This window comes from Eleutherodactylus coqui, chromosome 6 (genome assembly GCF_035609145.1).
Source record: "Eleutherodactylus coqui strain aEleCoq1 chromosome 6, aEleCoq1.hap1, whole genome shotgun sequence".
Taxonomy (NCBI): Eukaryota; Metazoa; Chordata; class Amphibia; order Anura; family Eleutherodactylidae; genus Eleutherodactylus; species Eleutherodactylus coqui.
The window spans coordinates 15,813,343-15,835,030 of NC_089842.1; the positions used below are offsets into that span (position 1 = coordinate 15,813,343).

The 21,688-nt window shown below is 49.3% G+C and overlaps 1 protein-coding gene across 2 annotated transcripts in view; it reads left to right on the top strand.

The window, feature by feature from the left end:
* Positions 1 to 21,289, top strand: part of IGSF21 (immunoglobin superfamily member 21) — a 463,002-nt gene extending 441,713 nt beyond the window's left edge. Inside the window, exons 7-10 of one of the 2 annotated variants that reach the window (XM_066572610.1) lie at positions 5,151 to 5,236; positions 7,649 to 7,841; positions 14,098 to 14,136; positions 20,701 to 21,289. In XM_066572610.1, the coding sequence (XP_066428707.1) occupies positions 5,151 to 5,236; positions 7,649 to 7,841; positions 14,098 to 14,136; positions 20,701 to 20,777 (395 nt within the window). In that variant the 3' untranslated portion in view covers positions 20,778 to 21,289. The remainder of the gene's footprint in view (positions 1 to 5,150; positions 5,237 to 7,648; positions 7,842 to 14,097; positions 14,137 to 20,700) is intronic. The other variant, XM_066572611.1, reaches the window with a different exon arrangement.
* Positions 21,290 to 21,688: the final 399 nt, after the last annotated feature.

Below are 21,688 nucleotides of genomic sequence, written 5' to 3' on the forward strand. Positions count from 1 at the left end.
AGCTGGAGGTTTGTTATAGTGTATCAGCGCAGGCTAAATACAGCAGCAGCTCAAATCTTTCTCCCATCCTGGACTGCCACCTAAAAGGTCTGTGCCAATCACAGGCAGCACTTAACCATTGAATGACAACTGAGCGCTGCCTGTGATTGGCTGAGTGCTGTGACCAATCACAGGCAGCGCTCAGCTGTCATTCAATGGCCTACCTGCGGGTGCCCAGTGATTCCCTACATTTTTGCCGTGGACATGAGACCTTAGTAATCAGCGCAGAAATCCAGGTGATTCCAAAGGGTTCACTTACTTTTTTTTGCAACTGCATGCGCTTGAAGTCAGGGTACCCCCTGTGGTGTTACATGGGAGTGCAGGCAGACCTCCCATGTTATCTCAGTCATTGCAGGCCTAACGACAATTCTAACTCTGCTATGTCTGTCCGTGGGTCGTCTCCGTAGATCGCCTGCTCTCGGATCGGCGCGGCCCTTCCATCACGAGTTTCCACATCATCCATAATGTCAGAAGCGTTCCTCTGAAGTTGAGGAGACGCTCCTTCACCATTAAGCTGTCTTTAGGAATATAAATTAGAATCTCCGTCCATTAAGTGAGAAGCAGCGAGGTGCAATCATCTGCGCCTGCCTCCGAGCTAGACCCGCGATGGGCTGCTGATACAGCGAGTGCGGGCCCTACTTGGAAGTCTCATTAAAATCACACATATCAATTTTTCATCCCCGGCCATCATTTTTCCTCTATTAATCTGCCAGCGCTGCGGTGAGCTCCTCGGGAACGTTCTGCAGGCAGCGCATTAGATCCTGTTTGTGAGCACGTCCGGATGGCGTATCGCATAATACGCCGTAATTCAGCCTTGTTCATACATTAGGCAATTATATAGCTGTACGCTGCTAGATCCTGTGGGGTAGTGGAGTAGCTGCCGGGCCCCTAACACCACAGGGGCCCCATATATAGGAAGACCCCTATGGAGGTGCTGCAATGACTTCAGTAAGGCACTTCTGCTGGACGCAAAAGCATGACGTCACATTAGATGTAGTGCCGGGGATCCATACGCCCGCCACCCAGCTCCCCTATAGTCCTGAACCACAGATGGCCTAGTTACACAACGTATCGCCCCCCATCATGGTAGGAAGAGATGGCATCCTGGGAGGCAGCCATATTGGCCATCACTCAACTGCACGTAGAAGACGGCGCGAAGGGGTTACCCATTTTAGACATAGGGATAGGGCAGAAATGTCTGAAAGCTGGGATGCTCTGCGATCATGGGATTTGCGCACCCCATATAAATCCAGCGGCAGTCGCATACATGACCACCGCTCCACTCACTTCTGTAGAACGTATGCATGGATCTACCTCCATCGCACAGAAGGGTGGTCATCCATGCGCACCGCCATGGGACAGTCAGGTGTGCCGACTGGCCCCTGTCCTCATTTTGTCAGCTGACGTGCTTAGCACCAAGATCCTGTGCTGTCACAATGTATTCTCCTCCCCGTCGTCTTCCTGATCTCCCAGGAGCCGGGAGACAATGTCTCTGTAGCAACCAACTGGAACTCTTACTTTCTGAGCCTTCCAACAACTTTGGATCCCCCCAATCATAATACTAATTAGCTGCCACCTTCTGGCTCCACTGGCAAACCTCCAGCTGTTATGGACCGGAGATGGATGGGAGTCCGGTGGAGCGCAGAACACAAGAGGGTGGTAAAAGCTATCGAGCCGTCACATTTGCCATCCACGTCCATACATGACTTCTCCAAGAGAACTTTGTCCTGTCTCCCGGGCTGCAGCTTCCAGGAGGACATATTGTTGGTATTGACCCCGCGGTCCCGTCGGCTCTCTGGGGGGGAGAACAACTTATTGGCAGTTTTTTGCACAGGGTCATTTTCTGCATAAATTTGTGACTTTCTTCCTTTTCATGCCGCCCTGGCAATTGTAAGAAGGAGGCGGAGCTTAGCGGTAGGCGGGCGGGCGCTCATCAGATTTACTATGACTTACACCAAAAACTGACAAAATCTAGTGGAAATCTCTGCCAGATCATAATTCCTGTAGGCTTCAGATTGCGGCACGCTGGCGTCACGAACATGCAGCAATAGTCGCCTCTGAATAGATTTGTGCACTTCTCTCCAGCACAGTCTTGATCAGCCTGGTGTATAGATTAAGTCAATCTCTCCCTTTGTGTTTCACTTCCTCGCCATTTTCACAATCCCTGCTTGCTGTCAGTGAATGCAGACAGCTGAAAACCTAATGTGACCTCTTCCTAGCCGCTTGTTACAATGTATCAGTAAGCTTACAACTTGTCAGTAATGGCCCATTTATACATAAGGACTGTTGCGCAAAACTCTCAACGAAAATGCGTGATAATGATTGCGTCTAAACACGAAGCCGTCGGGCGCGGTTTGTTCGTTTTTCGTTTGTCGCTGAGTTTCAACCAACTCAACTGGTTGGCTGACTTCTCGCTGCGCCTAAACGCTCAGCGCAGAGCGAGAAGTGAGCGATTATCAGCGGTGACCCGCCCGTCTAGATGCTCTGCTCGTGTAGACGGCGGTGTAAGGGGGGCGGTAGATTACAACGCATCAGTAAGGTTCCAACATGCCAGTAATGCCCCTTTAACACGGGACCATTTCCGTTTAAACGAGCCGGTGACGTCTCCGCTAGTTGCTCGCTGCTCATGTATCATCTCAGTAAGGTTACAGTAAGAGCCATCAGACTGGAGTCCAGCAGCACAGGGGGGATTTGTGCTGATTGTCTAAACTGATACAATGTAACAAACCCTCAGCTGTGTGAGCAGATCAAGACGGGGTTTCAGCCTCCTAAACGAATTCCTCATCCAGCGGCTCTACAGCAGTCCGTGATGCCTTTGCATGTTCTGTCCGCTCACACGTATGTCTTCTCGCCGGCCTCGGAGACGCCATCTTCATCGCTTTGTGTTATATATAATGTATGTGATTACAGTGAATGGCTGGGAGCAGATACCCTGAGGGCACCAATTCGTGGGCATCCTGCAAGGACTGTGGGTGCGCAGATGGCAGGATGCAAGCATTAATATGAGAGTAGCCTCGGACCCTGCAGCGCGCCCTGGGGGGCTCTACTCTTGGTCCATGTGACAGGGCTAAAAGACTAAGCTGAGACTGTAAGGAGCGGACGGAAGCAGCGGGTCTCCTGCGGGGCACGTGCCAGTATTTGGACACATCACATCTGAGGCTGCATTGTGGTGCCCTCACAGAAGTCACCCAGACACCCCCGCCCCCCAGCGTTCTCCTGCATGGCTGTGGGATCCCCTGCGATGATGACCAGATGGCTTTATAGTGTCCCCCTTTTTGGACCAAGTTGTTTTTAGAGCCAATGTTCTGTATTCTCGGGGCTCAGTGCGGCCATTCATCTCTGTAAATATACCCAATTGTTAAAAGCACCCCAATTCTGACTTCTCACCCCCAAACATCCCCTCCTACACTGTATATATGGTTGCTCCTGGACACGACCTCCAATAGTCCTTCACTTCAAAGGGTTAATCCGCTACAACCCTTCCATGGCACAGAGTAGTGCCAGGAGGTGATTGCAGGGGCTTCTGGGAATTGTAGTTTCCCAGTTAGAAACTCTGGTCATGTGACTGAGCAGAAGGACCACCATAGGAGTAACAGAGTGTAAATGCCCAGGGTGGGGGCACATAGTGAGATTTAATGATATTAGGGAGGTATGGGGATTTTGACAAAAATAACACAAAATTCTGGATGCCTACAGCCGCCACCGGGGGGCATTTCCTGTATACAGCTTATACATCGATCATAATGATAATATGCAGTGAGCGCCCTCTAGTGGTGGCTGCAGGCAGACAGGATTTTGTCATGTAACTCTATGCGGTAATTGAATTAAAGGTCTTGTCAAGTTGTAAACTGCTGATGGCCTGTCCTCAGGATAGATGGTCCATAGTTCACCAGCGGGGGCCATTACTTTGGACTCCCACCAATCATCTCGTATTGTATTATATTCAATGGGCGCTGCGCCTGTATTACCGACCCGGGCTGCTGCAGTAAGTACGGAGCTGTCAGCTTCCTGCTCCGTTCACAGCTGATGGACAGGATGCCAAGTGGTGAACGGTCTGCAGGTTCTGTGCTGCGTCACACACCTCTGTGGCGCAGCGCCAGGCTTTTATATGGCACCTGGGCAGTGCCAAGAAGGTTGGCAGACCTTCTGGAGGCAGGGCTTAGCCCTGTTCATTACCCACTATTTAGGGGGCTGTCTCTCGCAGTTGACGCACCAGTCATGTCACTGTCACATCACTCAAAGGTCGGAGCCTCCAAAACCAGGTGCTAACAAGTACTATCCCGCTTCACTCTTGTCTCCCCCTACTGTAATGGCAGGGAGTGGGCTTCTATCTGGTGCTAACAGCGCCTCTCCTCTTTCCCACCCCCCTGCAAAAATACCCACATGGGCGAGGTTTGGCGCAGCCATCCAGTCTGGTGTAGTTAGAGGGGTAGCAGACCGCTACTCACCCGCGTACAGGCACATGAAAGACCAATCAGCCAACGAATGTTCACCCCCGATCATTGGGCTGCGTAACAGGTAGCGCAGGTAAAGGCTCTCCTAGGTGACGGCACGTTTTATGTGGATGGTCTCCATCAGTGCGATCCTGTTCCTCCTGTGAGGGGCGCCGTGGAGCAGCGCCAGGCCTGCGGGAGGGCATAGCATTGCTAATTCCTTTATGTAAATGTTCCTGCCGGGGAGACCGTCAGAGTCACGACCTTGATTGTGTCCTGCTACCCACAACGGTTAATTGGGACCAATTAGCCGAGAAATCAAGTCTCCTGAAAGCAGAATTAGCAAGGAGGCGACGGCCCGCTCTCCGTCCGCTCGCTGTTTTGCATATCACAGTGTGCGCTTAAATAATGTCCCCGCACAACAAGAACAACATCCAGGCACGGGCTAAATACTAAAGGAGACACCAAAGTGGAACAAATGGCGAACGCGGGCGCCGAGCGGCTCTAATAATAATATAATAGCCAGCTGTTTTGCACAATTGATTCTTATTGCTTTGCGGCTTCGTTGGGCAGACATTTCCAGAAGTCACCGGAGAGCGCCGGCGCATCGTCCTGCGGACGTGGCGGAGGAAACTTCCTTGTTTTAATAAGAATCTCCCTTCTTTCCTGTCTTCCCAGCTGCTCCGAGAGGACCCAAAATAATGATGACTCCGCTGAGAGCGCGGGTGGGGGACACGGTCCGCATGACAGTGCAGGGATTTCAGGTAAGGATGCCCACCCCACGGTCCACACTGAACTCATTGGGGCGATGGATATGTATCCCATATCAGACATTTACGGTATACGCCCCTGGGGGCATCTCTCTCCAGAACGGAGGACTTACATGGTGCCTGAACGGAGGGATGGAGGCATAGACGCTTGCTTGGTTGCTTCCCTAAAGTGCCAGCTTTGACAAGTCATAGGGACCAGAACTTCTGATGAGTCCCTATGACCCAGCCAATTTTTGGGGGAAGTATAGTTAGACTTTAAAAGGGTGGCACCATGATTGACTCCAGAGGATAGGTGATGAAAAGTCGAATTGGTGGAGGCCTTACCGCTGAGACCTCCACCAATTCTGAGAATGGGGGTCCTGTGTGCCCCTCTTCTCCTCACTGCAGATTCACTACACCCCTGGTGGGAAAGGAGGAGACGCAATGGAATGGCAGTCGGGCATGCATGGTGCCACTTCGTTTGTCTTCAGTCGGACTGCCGGAGATGGGCGAGTGCTTGTATTCATCCATTTCCCTCAGCCCCTTTGAAATGAATGGCGCGGCGCCACGCATGGCCGACCATAACCCCATTCAATGTCTACGTCACTGCGGGTGGGTGCAGTGAGGAGAGGGGGACACGGGACCCCCATTCTTGGCATTGTTAGGGGTCTCAGAGGTGAACCCTCAACCAATTTTACTTTTATCACTTATCCTATGAATGGTGATAAACGTCAACTGTGGTGCAACAGTGTTAACTCCCATAGAAGTGAACAGAGAGCCGTGCGCATACATGGCCACCTCTCCTTCAGTCCCACCCACAAGGCTCAAGAGACGCCCCGCTCCAGGGAAAAGTGCAAGTCCTAAAGCTGTAACCTGCATCAATCAAACATTTATGGCGTATCCCAATGTCTAAGATGGGATTACCCCTTCACGCACCCCCCTCCCCACCGCCCCTGTGTATGTTGGTGCCATAGAACATATCTTTTGGGGTCCTATAGCGTTTTATGTCCCACTTTTTTGTTTCCCCATGAGATAAGCGACTGCCTGACAGCAGTTAAGCGGCTTATCTCCCCCTTGATTTGTTAGATCCGGGGAAGGTTCTCCTCCTCTGTCATGGATGGTGACAGAATAAGACGGGTCATAGACTGATAATAGCTTTATTCATCATTGCACTCTTGAGTTACTCTATGAGTATTGTGAGATGCATGGAGCGTAGTCTGTGGATCCGTCAATGATAGCTTGGACACTGGCACCGCCATGTATGTAATTCTCATTCACCCCTGCAGATTTATGGAGCATGGCAAACACACTCTGAGCGCCCTCGATCGAGTGTGACCCAGAAATGGCAAATGACCCGAGCATGTGCTCCAGAGATGAACAGGCAGAGCATAATGCCATGCTTCGAGCATGCTCAGAGTGCAATGATGAATATGTTTATTAACCCCTTGAGTGGCGGGTTTCCTACCACCCTGTCGTGCCCACCAGGGCAGGTTTTTTAAAATGGTCTAATCATTGAATTTCAACTAATTTTGCAGTTGCGTCTCAAGAGCCATAACTTTTTCATTTTTCCATTGACATGGCCATATAAGGGCTTGTTTTTTGCGGGACAAGTTGTGATTTTTTAAACAGGGGGAGGAAAAAAAAAGAAATGGGGAAAAAAGAAAAAAAGGGGCCATGTCATTAAGGGGTTAAATAATGCATTAACTTCCTTCTCTGGGTCATTACGACGCAGGGACACCACATGTGTGATTGTATTTTTGATTTTTTACAAAGTAAAGGGAGACAAGTGTTTTTATAATTTTTTATAATTTTTTTCCTTTTTTTTTTTTTTTAATTTTTTTTTTTTTTGTCCCTTTAGGGGACTTCCACAGGGACCCATCAGGACCCCCTGATCACATTCCGGGGGTCCGATGGTGACAGCCCTTTACATGCTGCAGTGACAGCCCTATACATGCTGCAGTCACATAGACTGCAGCATGTAAAGGGTTAACACAGCAGAGCTCGGAGGTTTTCTCTGATCTCTGCTGTAAGAGCTAGTACCTAGCTGTCCTCTCACAGCCAAGCACCAAGCTCTCCCTGCCACAGAGACCATCGGCTTGCTTCTGACAAGCCGATGGTCTCTATGGCAACCTTTAAACAAAGCAGGAGAAGTCCTGCACTGCTCTATGTGGGTCTGTGCAGGCAGAGCACAGTGTCACAGCTTGTGGCATTGTGCTCTGCAGCTCCCATAGTGATACATAGCCCGGAAATCTTCCAGGCTATGTCACTATGAGCAGGGGAGCTCGTCCCGGAAAATTTCCGGGCGTGCCACTCAAGGGGTTAATGGACTTACTGGAAAACTGATGCCCAACATCAACTCAAGCCAAGACTTTCAGAAGACGATGTCGGGATAATCACATGTTGAACCCTTCCTATTGTCCTTTACAGAACGAGGTTTTCCCGGAGCCCCTCTTTACATGGACGAGGGTCGGAGGGCGACTTCTGGACGGCAGCTCTGAGCACGATGGCAAAGACCTGGTCCTGGAGAGAGTCCCAGCTGAACTCAATGGCACCATGTACCGCTGCACCGCTCAGAACCCGCTGGGCTCCACAGACACACACACACGGTTAATAGTATTTGGTAAGTGTATATATGGGTGCCGCGCCCCAACCAGGAGGATGGGGAACTCCTCGTCTTTATAGGCTCCCCAATTCTAATCTCATGTCTCAGAAAGTGTTAAGCCATGATAAGGGTGCAGCCCGACAATGCGGTAACCGTATGTAGCCAAAACCCCGCATGACCTAGCTGGTATTATCAGCTGCCATTGGCTGGCACCAGTGGGTCGGCACCCTTATCAACCGAGACCACCTGAAGGTGTGATCCTATGACCAAATGATCTAGAAGGTAGCTAAATGCTTTGCGCCCGCTGTCTCAGGGCGCTATTGCATCAGCCATTAGCACTTGCGTCTTCCCGACAATTGCTGAGCGGCACCTGAAGGCGCAGGCGCTACTCGGCAATTAGCGCTGTTACAGCTACGTGAGCGCCAGCGGCTACCACTAGTGTTCATGCAGTAGCGCCCTTAAAGGAGACGTTTCATTGTACAGCTCCGACACAAGTAGAGAAGCTCTTCTGACGGGTCCGGTGCTACTTGGAGGAAGGAGACCTACGGAGGAGGAGAGACCCCGAGGCCCCCCAACATATGGGTCACGGATTCATTTATTTCCCCCATGACTTGTAAGAACCCCCCATAGGTAATAACTTCTACTTAGTGACAGTACTAACCGGTCGTCTGGCGTCTTCTAGAAGGGTGACGTCCTCCCCTTCCGTCGGATCGCAGTCAGATACGTTCCTTGTGCCTAAAATCCTCAGTCCTTACGTAGGATCATAGAAGGTGACACGGCCAGAGAACCCGATGATTGGCGCCCGAGTCCAGCTGCACCACATGACCTTATAATGAGATGTTCTGCAAGTTCCTAGTAGACGTAACTTTTCAATTCCCCTATTTTTTTTTACAAAATCTCTGCTTGCTGTCAGTAAGGCTGGATTTACACGAGCGCGTGCCTATTTGTGCATCAGGCGTTGCCTATTTGCATGTGCAGCAGCGTTTTTAACGCTACCTTTTGCGTGTACAAGTTGTGCACAATTGCGCATACAAAAAAAAAAGCACAAATGTTCTGCGGCATTGAAACGGCCAAGTAGTTTGATGACTTCAGGATTTGTTCAAATGGGCAGGAAAATGTGCATTTTTTTGTGCGCCAGAATTGCGCATGCCAAATCGGCATATGTGAACAAACCCATTGAAGGCAACGGGTTCTATTTTCTGCGTATCGTGCGCACAAATTCTTAGTGTGCAAATACAGTTGTGTGAATCCGGCCTCGGGGATCAATATGAACCCCAATCTTTTACCTACATTGCATTGCGGTGCGGGAAAAAAAATCACGGCGCGTCCTATCTTTGGGCGTTCCCTTGGAACGCAGCGCCTATGGCTCTCAATGGGGCCAGAAAACACGGCGTGCGATATGCGTCCGCGAGGACATCGCACGTGCGTGAGCTGTAGATCTAGCTGCGTTTCACTGTCTGATATCGCGCTCCGCCGGGCGTAGAAAGCCTATTTGGGAACATTCTTGTTTACGGCTAAAGGCTGGAAACTCCTATAGACATAATGATTCCAACAGCTGAGGATTTGCTGCAATTGCATCCAGTCTAGCCCGGCAGCTAAAGGGTTCGATTCACACTAGCGCTGTGGGTCTCCATTGTTTGCATCCATTCTAGGAGCCGGACAAGGAAAAGACATGATGTGCTGGATGGACCCCATTGTATATAACGGGGTCTGTCCAGCTTCATTATCCTGGATAGAACAGCAGAGAGAAGAAGCCTCCAGCACAGATGTGAACGGACTGCAGACTGATACATTGTAACATCTCTCCAGCACAGATGTGAACGGACTGCAGACTGATACATTGTAACACCTCTCCAGCACAGATGTGAACGGACTGCAGACTGATACATTGTAACACCTCTCCAGCACAGATGTGAACGGACTGCAGACTGATACATTGTAACACCTCTCCAGCACAGATGTGAACGGACTGCAGACTGATACATTGTAACACCTCTCCAGCACAGATGTGAACAGACTGCAGACTGATACATTGTAACACCTCTCCAGCACAGATGTGAACGGACTGCAGACTGATACATTGTAACACCTCTCCAGCACAGATGTGAACGGACTGCAGACTGATACACTGTAACACCTCTCCAGCACAGATGTGAACGGACTGCAGACTGATACACTGTAACACCTCTCCAGCACAGATGTGAATGGACTGCAGACTGATACATTGTAACACCTCTCCAGCACAGATGTGAACGGACAGCAGACTGATACATTGTAACACCTCTCCAGCACAGATGTGAAGGGACGGCAGACTGATACATTGTAACACCTCTCCAGCACAGATGTGAACGGTCTGCAGACTGATACATTGTAACACCTCTCCAGCACAGATGTGAACGGACTGCAGACTGATACATTGTAACACCTCTCCAGCACAGATGTGAACGGACTGCAGACTGATACATTGTAACACCTCTCCAGCACAGATGTGAACGGTCTGCAGACTGATACATTGTAACACCTCTCCAGCACAGATGTGAATGGACTGCAGACTGATACATTGTAACACCTCTCCAGCACAGATGTGAACGGACTGCAGACTGATACATTGTAACACCTCTGCAGCACAGATGTGAACGGACTGCAGACTGATACATTGTAACACCTCTCCAGCACAGATGTGAATGGACTGCAGACTGATACATTGTAACACCTCTCCAGCACAGATGTGAATGGACTGCAGACTGATACATTGTAACACCTCTGCAGCACAGATGTGAACGGACTGCAGACTGATACATTGTAACACCTCTCCAGCACAGATGTGAATGGACTGCAGACTGATACATTGTAACACCTCTCCAGCACAGATGTGAATGGACTGCAGACTGATACACTGTAACACCTCTCCAGCACAGATGTGAACGGACTGCAGACTGATACATTGTAACACCTCTCCAGCACAGATGTGAATGGACTGCAGACTGATACACTGTAACACCTCTGCAGCACAGATGTGAACGCACTGCAGACTGATACACTGTAACACCTCTCCAGCACAGATGTGAATGGACTGCAGACTGATACATTGTAACACCTCTCCAGCACAGATGTGAACGGACTGCAGACTGATACATTGTAACACCTCAGCGATAGGAGAAAGAACCGTTCTGTTGATATGTGCAGATCAGAGATGCGATATCACTGTTAGAGCTCCTGCACGCTGGCGAGAGCGATATCTGGATGTGATTGACGCCTCATATCGCTCTCACAATCCTTCTGCAGCCCTGGATGCTAAGAGTTTTCGCAGGGAAACAGCCTCCCATCCCAGCAGGGCTGAAGGACTCGCCTGTTGTAGCTGTCATAGCCGCAGCTGGAGATAGGGATCTTCTCCCATTGATCTCAACGGTGCCAGCGGCAGCAGCGCCAGCCCCATTTGGATCATTGGGACACGAGCGCTGAAGGAATCCCCTGCTGCAGCTGAGCGCTGCCTCTGATTGGTCACAGTGCTTAGCCAAACAGAGGCAGCGCTTTCAGGAGGAAGGGATTTTTCACTCCTCGGCCAGAAAAAAAGCTGAAGAAGAGTGCCGGGGACTAGAAGATGCGCCGGAGATGACAGCGCTTCTAAGGTGATGTGGTTTTTTTTTTACAGTTAGGGATTATTTTCGGGGTAGGATTTATATTTAAAGCCCCCTCAGTGGCAGAGGATTGCGATCCTCTGCATTGATTTCAGTGGCGCTGCTGCTGCCGGCCCCACTGGAAACAATGGGCAAGATCGCAAAAAGAAAGGACACGCCGTGATTTTGTTTTCACGCTGCATCATAAGCGTTATAACATCGCACATGTGAACGGAGCCATTGGCTTCATCATTTTGCGATTTCTCACAACCTCGCAGCACTGGGAAATCGTGCGATTTCATCACCAGTGTGAAGGCACCCCTAGAACCCATTTAATGACAGCAAGCAGAGATCCTGAGAAATGTAAATGAATGTGTCTATTAGAGAGTTACAGAACTTGTGTACAATGACTATGGGGGGTTCTGGTATTCATTCTGTATCCTCTACATCGGTCATCATCAGTAGGGCACTGCCGCCCGGGTCACCCGCTGATCAGCTGCCCGGGTGAGCGCAGCGGCCCCCTCACAGACCAGTGATGTCATGCCCATTTTTCACATGGCTGACCCTTTAAAGGGGGCGAGCGGCTTCCACCAGCATCACTGCTATGTAGGATGCTGTGTCTGGTGTGCAGTCAGGAGGCCGCGGCGCTCGATCAAACAGCTGACTGGCAGAGATACTGAGCGGCACACCCCCACCAATTGGATATCGGTGACCCATCCTGAAGGCAGGGCATCAGTCTTGGAGGACCCGAAAACCAATTTAGGCCTGAGTCACATGAGCATCTGCACATCCCTGTCGCATTTTTGTGTATCCGCATTGCATATTTCCGCGTGCAGTAGCAATTTTTACTGTACTTTTTGCGCTCACAAGTCACGCTACAAATCGCATGTATGTGAAGCCGAAGCTCTCCGATGGGTTCCTTCCCATGAGCGATGTTTGGTAGGCTGCTACATTGCGAAAAAAATAAATCGCGGCACGCTCTATACAACCGCGATTTGCTGTTTTTTTTAACCCATGTTTCTCTATGGCGCCGTCCTCTCTGCAGCTTCCATGTGGTGCGATGCAACTTACTGTTTGTCCCTAAAATAAGCCCTAGCTGCATTAAAGAAACAATACATTACCTTACAGGCGCTGTCCGCTCCGCCGCACTTCTCCTTCTGAAGCTTTGGCACATTTGGCAGTAGTCTTCAGCCTGCACTTCCTGGCTGTGATTGGTTCATCAAGCGCTGATTGGCTGAGCCGCAGCGCTCGAGAACCAATCAGAGCTGGTGATTCCAGGATGCGGGATTTTTGAACCCCCTGAACAGAAAGCGCTGGCTGAAGACTACAAAGAACTGTCAGGGCAGAAGTGTGGCAGAGCGGAGAGTGCCTGGTAGGTATTGTATTGCTTTGGGTTTTTTTAAATGTAGCCAGGACTTATTTTCGGGGTAGGGCTTATATTTCAAGCCTCCTCCCCCCACTAATATCCCGGCAAATGAGTGCCATAAAGTCACACGACTTTGTAGCGCCACAAAATCCTGATATCGCCTCGAGAAGACGCAGCGTATCGCACAGAACACGGCTGTGATATGGCTGCGATTTTCTCGCGGCAATATCGCTGCCGCCCGTGTGAAAGAGGCCTAACGTTTACAAAAAACCCCTTGAGGTGACGTGTTGGGGGTCCCTGAGGACTGGAGTTGGGGAACACTTGTTTAAAGGGTTCTCTCATTTCTAGTTGTTTTCAGACAGCTCCATCCATTGTGCAGTGGCTCAGGTTGGTACTGCAGGCTGAGTCCCATTCTTTTCAATAGGATTTAGGTTGCAGTACCAACCTTGGCCACTGCACCATGTACAGAGCTGTCAGAAAACTGCTAAAAGTGGGAGAACCCCTTTAAGCACGGTATGAAAATTGCTGTTAAACCATCTGATGGGCGGTTCATTTCACGCTCATCCGGACTCTTTCTTCAAACACACCCATCATTACGTTGATTGACATCTCCAGCTCTCTGCTGGGCACACCATGCATTCCAGATTGACTGCAGCTTTGCCACAGTTGGGGATTTGGTGAAGGTCCTTTCATCTAGTCATCACTCTCAATGATGTCATGTTTATGCGCCAAATCTCCAAGTGCGGCGCAGTCAGTGTGGAACACATGGCATCTCCAGTGGAGCTGGGGGCATCAAAGAACATCAGGATGGGTGCGTTTAAAGAAAAAAAGGGAAAGAACGAATGAGTTTATGGGGTGAATCGTCATCGGACGGTTCAACGGCAACTTGCATATCATGCAGGAAACGTGGACAGAAGACCTTCTGGGCTGGAAGATCCGTGGAAGAAGATACAAGTGCAGGTAGTTTCATGCGAAGACCCTGGGGGGTGTAAGGTGGATCCAGGTGACACTTCCGTAAACTATCAGGATCTGTAACCGGGAAAGGTAAAAGGGAACATACTGAACGAGGGCGAAGGGCCGGCAGGAACCATCAGCGGGGGCCACATAACGGGGTTCAGGGCCACCAGCAGGACTGTCATCATCTATCATCTGCCCGGCTCGGGGTCTACAAGAAGAAATGTTTCCATAAGACTGTATAGAATGTGGCGCCGAACCCGGGGTGATACATTGTGTTCGTGGAGGGCGCCATCCGCATTGTAATATCTCTAATAAACTATCTGTTTCCTCGCAGAAAATCCCAATATTCCGAGGGGAACCGAGGATTCAAACGGTGAGTTAAGACCAAAAGCGGGAAGTCGATCTGCAGACGAGACTAAAATAAACCTGCGACGCTCCCATCCCGGAGCGCTCGCCTCTCCCCGAAATAAATTAATGACTGTCTCTATTAGCAACAGGAGCAAAAAATAGACGGCGGCTCCAACAGATAAATCGTGCAGGAGATAAGAACCAAAGTAGCGAACGCAGAACGGAGGAGATGATATCAACAGGCGGCGGCGCATTTAATAACCACAATTTATGTCCCGCGGGCCGCTGCGCAGGCCGGCAGGGGAATACCCAGACGGTACGCAGCAGGGATTCCTGACTACGCCGCGCCAATGTACACGTCACATGCTGCCTGTTAGGAAAGGGTTATTAGCAATTCCCTGATATATACAGCCACATCGGAAACTATGTGTGGGGTGCACAGACCCTGGCGCACTACTGCTCCCAGCAATCCCGACAGCTGCAGGGAAAATGTATGAGAGTGCCTTGCAGTTCACAGTTTACCTGCACTGATACATTGTAACAAACTAACAGGACAGGAGAGATTTGTGCTGCTGATGCGTTTAGCTCGCAGTGGATTGTGTGGGTAGCGGGTATTCTTAGGCCGCGGCACACCAATGTGTGGGGTTCCGCATGCCCACAGCGGAATCCGACCCTGAACCCAGCGGCCGACCCCGGGTCAGACATGCGAACTACAGATTATTTTCCCGCGCTGTCACTAGGCGATGACGCAGGTACCTGCAACCAATCCGCAATGTCAATTGCAGACGGGCCGCGGGTCGGACAGCTTCCATTGACTTCAATGGAAGCGGTCCACGCGGAATCCGCACAAAAATAGAGCATGTTGCAATTTTTCTCGACTCACGGAAACTGCGATTGGTTTCCATTCGTGTAGGAAGAAGCGATTTTCCATCGCATGCTATGAACGGCATTCGCTGCGGATCCGCGGTGCTGACACCGACTGCGGACTCTGCAATGCAAATCCGTTCGTGTGTAGGCGGCTTTAAAGCGCGATCCAGGTCCAAGAAACCCGTACCGATATCGTGCTTGTAAAATTGCGATTTTCTTTGTGATTGGCGTGAAAATTGCATCGCTAAACGTGATTTTGACGTGCTCTGCGATCTCCAGCACTCCCACTGATATGAATGGAGCGGCATCCTCTCCATTCACGTAGGTATCTTCGGGGGTCCTCGATTCTTAGGAGCGGTGGGGGTCCCAGCGGTTGGACCCCACCAATCAGGAAGTTATCCGCTATCCTGTAGATAGGAAATGACTTCAGATCTTGGCACAACCAAGTGAGGGACATGAAATCTCCAGGATTCAGGGGCACAGATCCCTTCCTAAACTCTTCCTCTGTGTGACCTCAGATGTCCTCCTCCCCCGGATCTCCTCTCCTTCCTTCACACTAACACCTGACCCTGCTGCTCCCTGTGTCTTGCTGCATGATGTTACTGCGGTCTATTATAGATGATAGCAGTGCGCTTTGACTTGCATATGATTAAAGTTGCATGACGGTTCTCACCTTGTGGACCTGAATGGGAACGTGTCGCCTGACAGCAGTAGACTGTGTTCTCCATTCACTAGAATACGGCTGTCCGAAGCGATGCCGCCGCAGTCATGTGATGTCATATCTGGGGGCCACAGCTATAGGAGCTGTCCTATATAAGATGAGCAGCGCCCCCCATTAGCTGTAACTCTACAAGATATCACCATGTGACCACATCCGTTCCTCGATAATCGCCTGCATCTCTGGTGTTCCTCCGCTCTCACATCCTCGCGGTAACGAGAACGCCCGCTGATCGCTTCCAGATTCTACTTAGTTCTGCTTCTGAGAAACTTTAGGAAAATTACAGCAATTAAAATCTTCATGCCAGTAAGATAATTTGTGGGGACGTCGCTGCGTCAATAATGAGCTGGAGACGTGCGGGACGAATGGATTGTTCTCCGCTAGATTCAGCCGCGCACCTGGCCGCGGCAGACGATGAGTCTCACGTACGTTCATATCCCATGGCGGATCACAGATTCCATCACTGAATCTTAAAGGGGTTTTCCCATTACTTAAATCTGCTCCATGGCCACCTTGGACTTCCTTGGTGGGCAGTGACCTTCTATAGCCAGTGATTGGCTGCAGCAGTCACATGACCTGGTCAGCAGCAACCAGGAAGTGCAGAGTGGCTGTGGATCAACTTTAAGTAATGGGAAAAGTCCATTAAGGCCGTTTTCACATCTGCATCGGACCCTTCGATCTGGCTGAAATACCAGAAGAAAGAGCTCTGCATGCAGCGCTTCTTCTGTCTTAAGACTGGACAGGTGGGCAGAAAATGGGCAGACCCCCTTGTAGTTAAAGGGGCCACCCAACGCTGTTCAGTTCTGTCCAGAGACGGAGCTGGTCGGCCGGGGGGATTGCCCTTTCCTAGTTCCCGAAATGGAGCAGGAAAGCGGAATCCCCAGCGCAAGTGTGAAACTACCCTAAACATGACACCTGCGCAAATCCACTCCCCACTGAACGGAACACATGCAGCTCCATGCTGATTGGTGGCTGCGCTGTTTTTACAAAGAGTGATTCTAAGTAATGGAGAACACAGTCTAAGGGCTTATTCGGACAGGCGTATATCGGTCGGGTTTTCACGCCTCCGCCTGCTCTCCACCCCTCACCACTGTTAGCAATGGGAGGGGGCGTGCACTGCTCCCGGCCAGGCCAGCCTGCTCCCCTTGCAGAGAGGGACAGCGTATATCAGCCGGACGTGAAAACCTGACCGATATACGCCTGTCTGAATAAGCCCTAAGAGTGAGAATAAAATCTGTCACATCTGTATAATATTTTCCTGCTGCAACTTTTGTACAGTTGCAAGAAAAAGTAAGTGAACCCTTTGAAAATTCCTGAATTTCTGCATTGATTACTAATAGCGTGTGATCTGGTTGTATCCAAGTCACAATTATTGACAAACACAATGTAACTAATAACGCACAGACAGCTGTACCGCTCATGTTTTTTTATTGGAATCCTCCACAGTCCAGGGAGAAAAACTAAGCAAATAGTTGATTTTTAATAACCTGTAGATCCCTGTTAGCAGCAGTCACCACCACCAATGTCTCCTGTAGCTGCAAATAACATTTGTACAACGTTGGGGAGGAATTTTGACCATTGCTCTCTTCAAATGTGTTTACGTTCATTATTATTTCTGGGATGCCTTGTGTGCACAGCCCTCTTTTAGGTCATGCCACAGCATCTCCAGAGGGTTAAGATCAGGACTCCTTTCCAAAACACAAATTTTCATTTTACAGCATCCTTTAGGTCAGGGGTGTCAAATTCATTTTCACCGAGGGCCACATCAGCCAACACTGCCTCATGACACAAAGGACATACTGTGTTTTTCTCTTTTAAACACAAACATGTATTCGCTTTCCCATTTTTCATTAAATTGTCTTCTTTCTGCATTAATTTTTCTTTTGTTGGACATTTCGAGATTCAGATGGTTCCACCATGCTTCACCACCTAAATAGAAGACCAAGATGTCCTTCCGGACCATGTTAGATAATCGCTATCCCCTTCCATCCCTTTAGCATCGAGCTGTGTCCCAAATAATATAATAAATAAGGCAGTATATTTGCTTCAGGTGATTACGGTGTGCTTTGAGTCTTTGTCTTGTTGCATCACCCAATGTCTCGTTATCTTGAGGTTATGGGCGGTTGCCCTTACATTCTCCTGTAAGATGTTCTGAGCCAGCTTAGAATTAATTGTTCTCTCAATAATCAGAAGACGTCCCGGCCCTGAGGAGCACATAAGCTCCAAACCATGATGCTCCATCCACTACAGCTCCAAATCACAGTGGCCCCTCTACCATAACCCCAAGCCATGCAGTTCCCTCAGCCTTAGCCCCAAACCATGATGTCTCCTCCATCATAGCCCCAAACCATGATAGTCCCTCAACCATAGCCCCAAGCCATGATGCTTTTTCCGTTTGAGCCCCGTACCATGATGCCCCATCCACCAGAGCCCTAAATCATAATGACTCCTCCCCCATAGCCCCAAACCATGATGTCCCTCCACCAGGTTCCACAGTTGGATGAGGTTTTGGTGTTGGTGTGCAGTGCTCTTCTTCCTTCACACATAGCGTTGTGCATTTTTGCTAAACACTTCCACTTTTGTCTTATCCATCTATATAATATTTACGAGGATGCATTGTAGGACATGCAGGTGGTCTCAATAAACTTGAAATGCGCCACAGTGTTTCTTTGACCAGCAGCGGCTTCCTTCGGGATGTTTCTTTCATGGTCACTATTCTTGGTCAGTGTTTCTCTAATAATTGACACAGGAACAGAGGTTTCTGCAGTCTGTAAAGTCTTCTGTATGACTTTTACTGTTCCTTTTGGGTTCTTTCTCACCTATTTCAGGATTGCCCATATTGCTCTTGGAGTGATCTAGCAAGATGCTGCTTGGGAGAGTAGAACAGTCCTAAATGTTCTCCATCTGCAGATAATAGCTGTGGATTGATGTACACCAGGGTCTTTAGCTTTTGTAGCCTTTTCCAGCTTCATGTGTCTCTACAACACATCTTCTGAGGTCTTCTGAAAATGTCTTACATTGAGGTACAGCTAACACTTACCAGTCTTTTTTAAGACCAGATCTGTGTCAGTAACCAGGCTTTGTGTGCCTTAATTTAATTGGCAAAGCACCTGTGAAACATACACTTCTAATCTGATCACTGAAACACCTTTTCCCAATTAGCTCTTAGAGAAGTCCTTAACATAGGGGGGCACTTATATTTCCCCCTGCACTTTTTAGCAGTACAATAAAAGCCATGAGCGGTACAGCTGTGTCTGTGGTATTAGTTACATTGTGTTTGTCTCTAGTTGTGACTTAGATACAATCCGAACACAATGAGTCAGTTAGGGCGCCTTCACACAGGATGGCATATTCAGCACCGATATCTGCACTGCTAATGGGCAGATTCTGAGAAGGAATTGAAAATGGCAGAACTCTGCATCAAAATCCGCAAGTGTGAATTTTGTTGTGAAAGTACCCTCATCAGGACAGAAAGCCAGGGAATTCAAAAGGGTTCACTTACTTTTTCTTACCACTTTAGATCTGGGATGGGTTCAGTCTAAAAAGGTAAAGTCTAAAGCTTTGTTTTACTTGTAAATATTTTCTTTCAAACTTTTTGTTTCAGTCTTTCACCATTTTCAAGATCTTGTCAGTTATATCCCCATTGTCAAAACCAATCTCTCCCCTATATATATATATATATATATATATATATATATATATATATATACACTCGCTGTCAGTACCCGCCCTCCTCTAGAAAAAGTATATTTATATACACTCACTGTCAGTACCCGCCCTCCTCTAGAAGTTGTCGGATGAAACTTTCTCTCTAATTGTAACGTTGATATAAGTAAGTGAATACAAGATCAATTATTGTGAAGAACCGACCCCTTGTAGGGAGGCTCTAGGACCCTGTTGTACCGCCTCTAGCTTGGATACAAGATGTGATACGGGCGGGCATGGAGGCTCTAGTACCCTGTTGTACCACCTCTAGCTTGGATACAAGATGTGATACAGGGGGCATGTAGTCTGACCCCGAGGTCTCCTGACACGAACAAAGCGGTCATGAGCGCCCAAACCAAACTTGAATTCATTGCTGAAGACAACCTGGTTCCACTCCGTAGCGTCCAGTTTCATTGTTCAGTGGGGGACAATTCATGGATACGACCATCCAGCTTCCCCCATCCCAATAATGCGCCCCTCTCAGACTCTGGTAACTGGGTGAAATCTCTTCTCTGCGTCGTAGAGGCGTCTAGTGGCCAACAAGCTCTACAAGCAGAAGAAGAGGTCACCACACACAAGGAGCCTCCGAGAGCCTCTTATAGGCCAAGGGGGGAGACACTTTTAGGGTCTCCGGTGACATGACCGTCCATCTAATCACCACAACTCCCAGCATTTACAGATCTGCCTGAGATGGAACTGCATGCCGGGTATTGTATCGGCTTCTTCTGGGGGCGGGAGTGTTCTTGACAACGAGTGTATATATTGGTATATTCATCGCCTGAATTCCCCGGGCCGCGGGGGGTAGAGGCGCTCCGGCTGCCGCTGTGGATTTTGCTTATATTGGTGGGTTTTAACTCCTTTATTGAAGCCAATGGGGAGCATTTCCAACCACCCCGCCGTGTAAACGGACCCGCTGCTGATATAAGTATCTGCACCGCAGGTCAGTTTCATCGTGGAAAATATCTGCAGCGTGCCGATAACATTTGTTAACATTGCCCCCACTTACCTGCGGATCGCCTGTGCGCACTTACCTCTGGTGGGTTCAGCGGCTGTCGGGACGTCTTGTCATTTTTCTGTTGAAGAATGTGCTTTTTTATTGGCCGAGCCCCTGAAAATGGTGAAAAACTGAAACCGAGGAGATTAGACTATGAGAGAAGGTTTCATGCTGCCAGGATTTCCATCAGAGCAGGGGTGATGGCGCCGCTGCTCCCCGTCACCTCTGGACCCTTCGTTCCCCCACCTCCCCTTGGTTCCGTTGTTTCGCCCTCGCCTCTAACACCCGTCTCTCTGTCCCCGCAGGTTCCGTCTCCATGTACAGCCACCCGAGATTAATTTTGGTGCTCATCCTTTTGACAGTGATTTTGGAACTGACGTGAGAATAGGACGCCCGTCTGCCCCTCCCCCGCCCCAATAAGGACTCCACAAAGCATCGATCACACTGACGTCCATCGGTTTTATTTTCGATACTAGCTCCCGTCTCGTTGGTTTCTGTCTGTGTTTTAGCTTTTCCTTGAGCTGATAAATTTAAAAAAAAAAAAAAAAAAGAAAAAAAATTACAAAAACCACAAAATCTTTCCTTCTCGATGTCAAACTGTTGTTCTCTGCGGTGGCGGTCGGACCGCCCGGAGACTTCCTGGAGAAGCGGCTCGTCTACATTGGATTCGGAGCAACGGAAAGCAGCGGAGTTTGGTTTTAGCTCAGCCTCGGAAACAAAAATGGCGGCCACTGGATTAAACAAAGGACTTGGTGGTGGACGCTCTGGCCTCAGTGGCGCCGGCCTGACGACGGACGCAGCGCGGACGGCCACCAGATTAGTAATAACAAAGAATAAAAAATATAAAATAAAGAGATACTTTTGGGTGACAAATAAAAATCAGGTTGTTCTGTATCTGCGCGTCATTCATCATCTACAGGGGGGGGAGGGGCAGCAGGTAGAATGGGCACGCAACGCTGGCACCACACAGAGGGCAAACGCCATGTGCTGAAAATCAGCTTTTTGGCACAAAGTTATATATTCCCTGCATAGACAGTGCAAAGGCAAAATACTGCCTAGCTGCAGCTACCACTAGGGGGAGCTCATTACATACAGGTATAAACAGCTAACATTAGGGGGGCTCACTGTATACAGGTATATACAGCCACCACTAGGGGGAGCTCATTACATACAGGTATAAACATCTACTATTAGGGGAGCTCACTGTATACAGGTATATACAGCCACCACTAGGGGGAGCTTATTACATACAGGTATATACAGCCAGCATTAGGGGAGCTCAGTGTATACAGG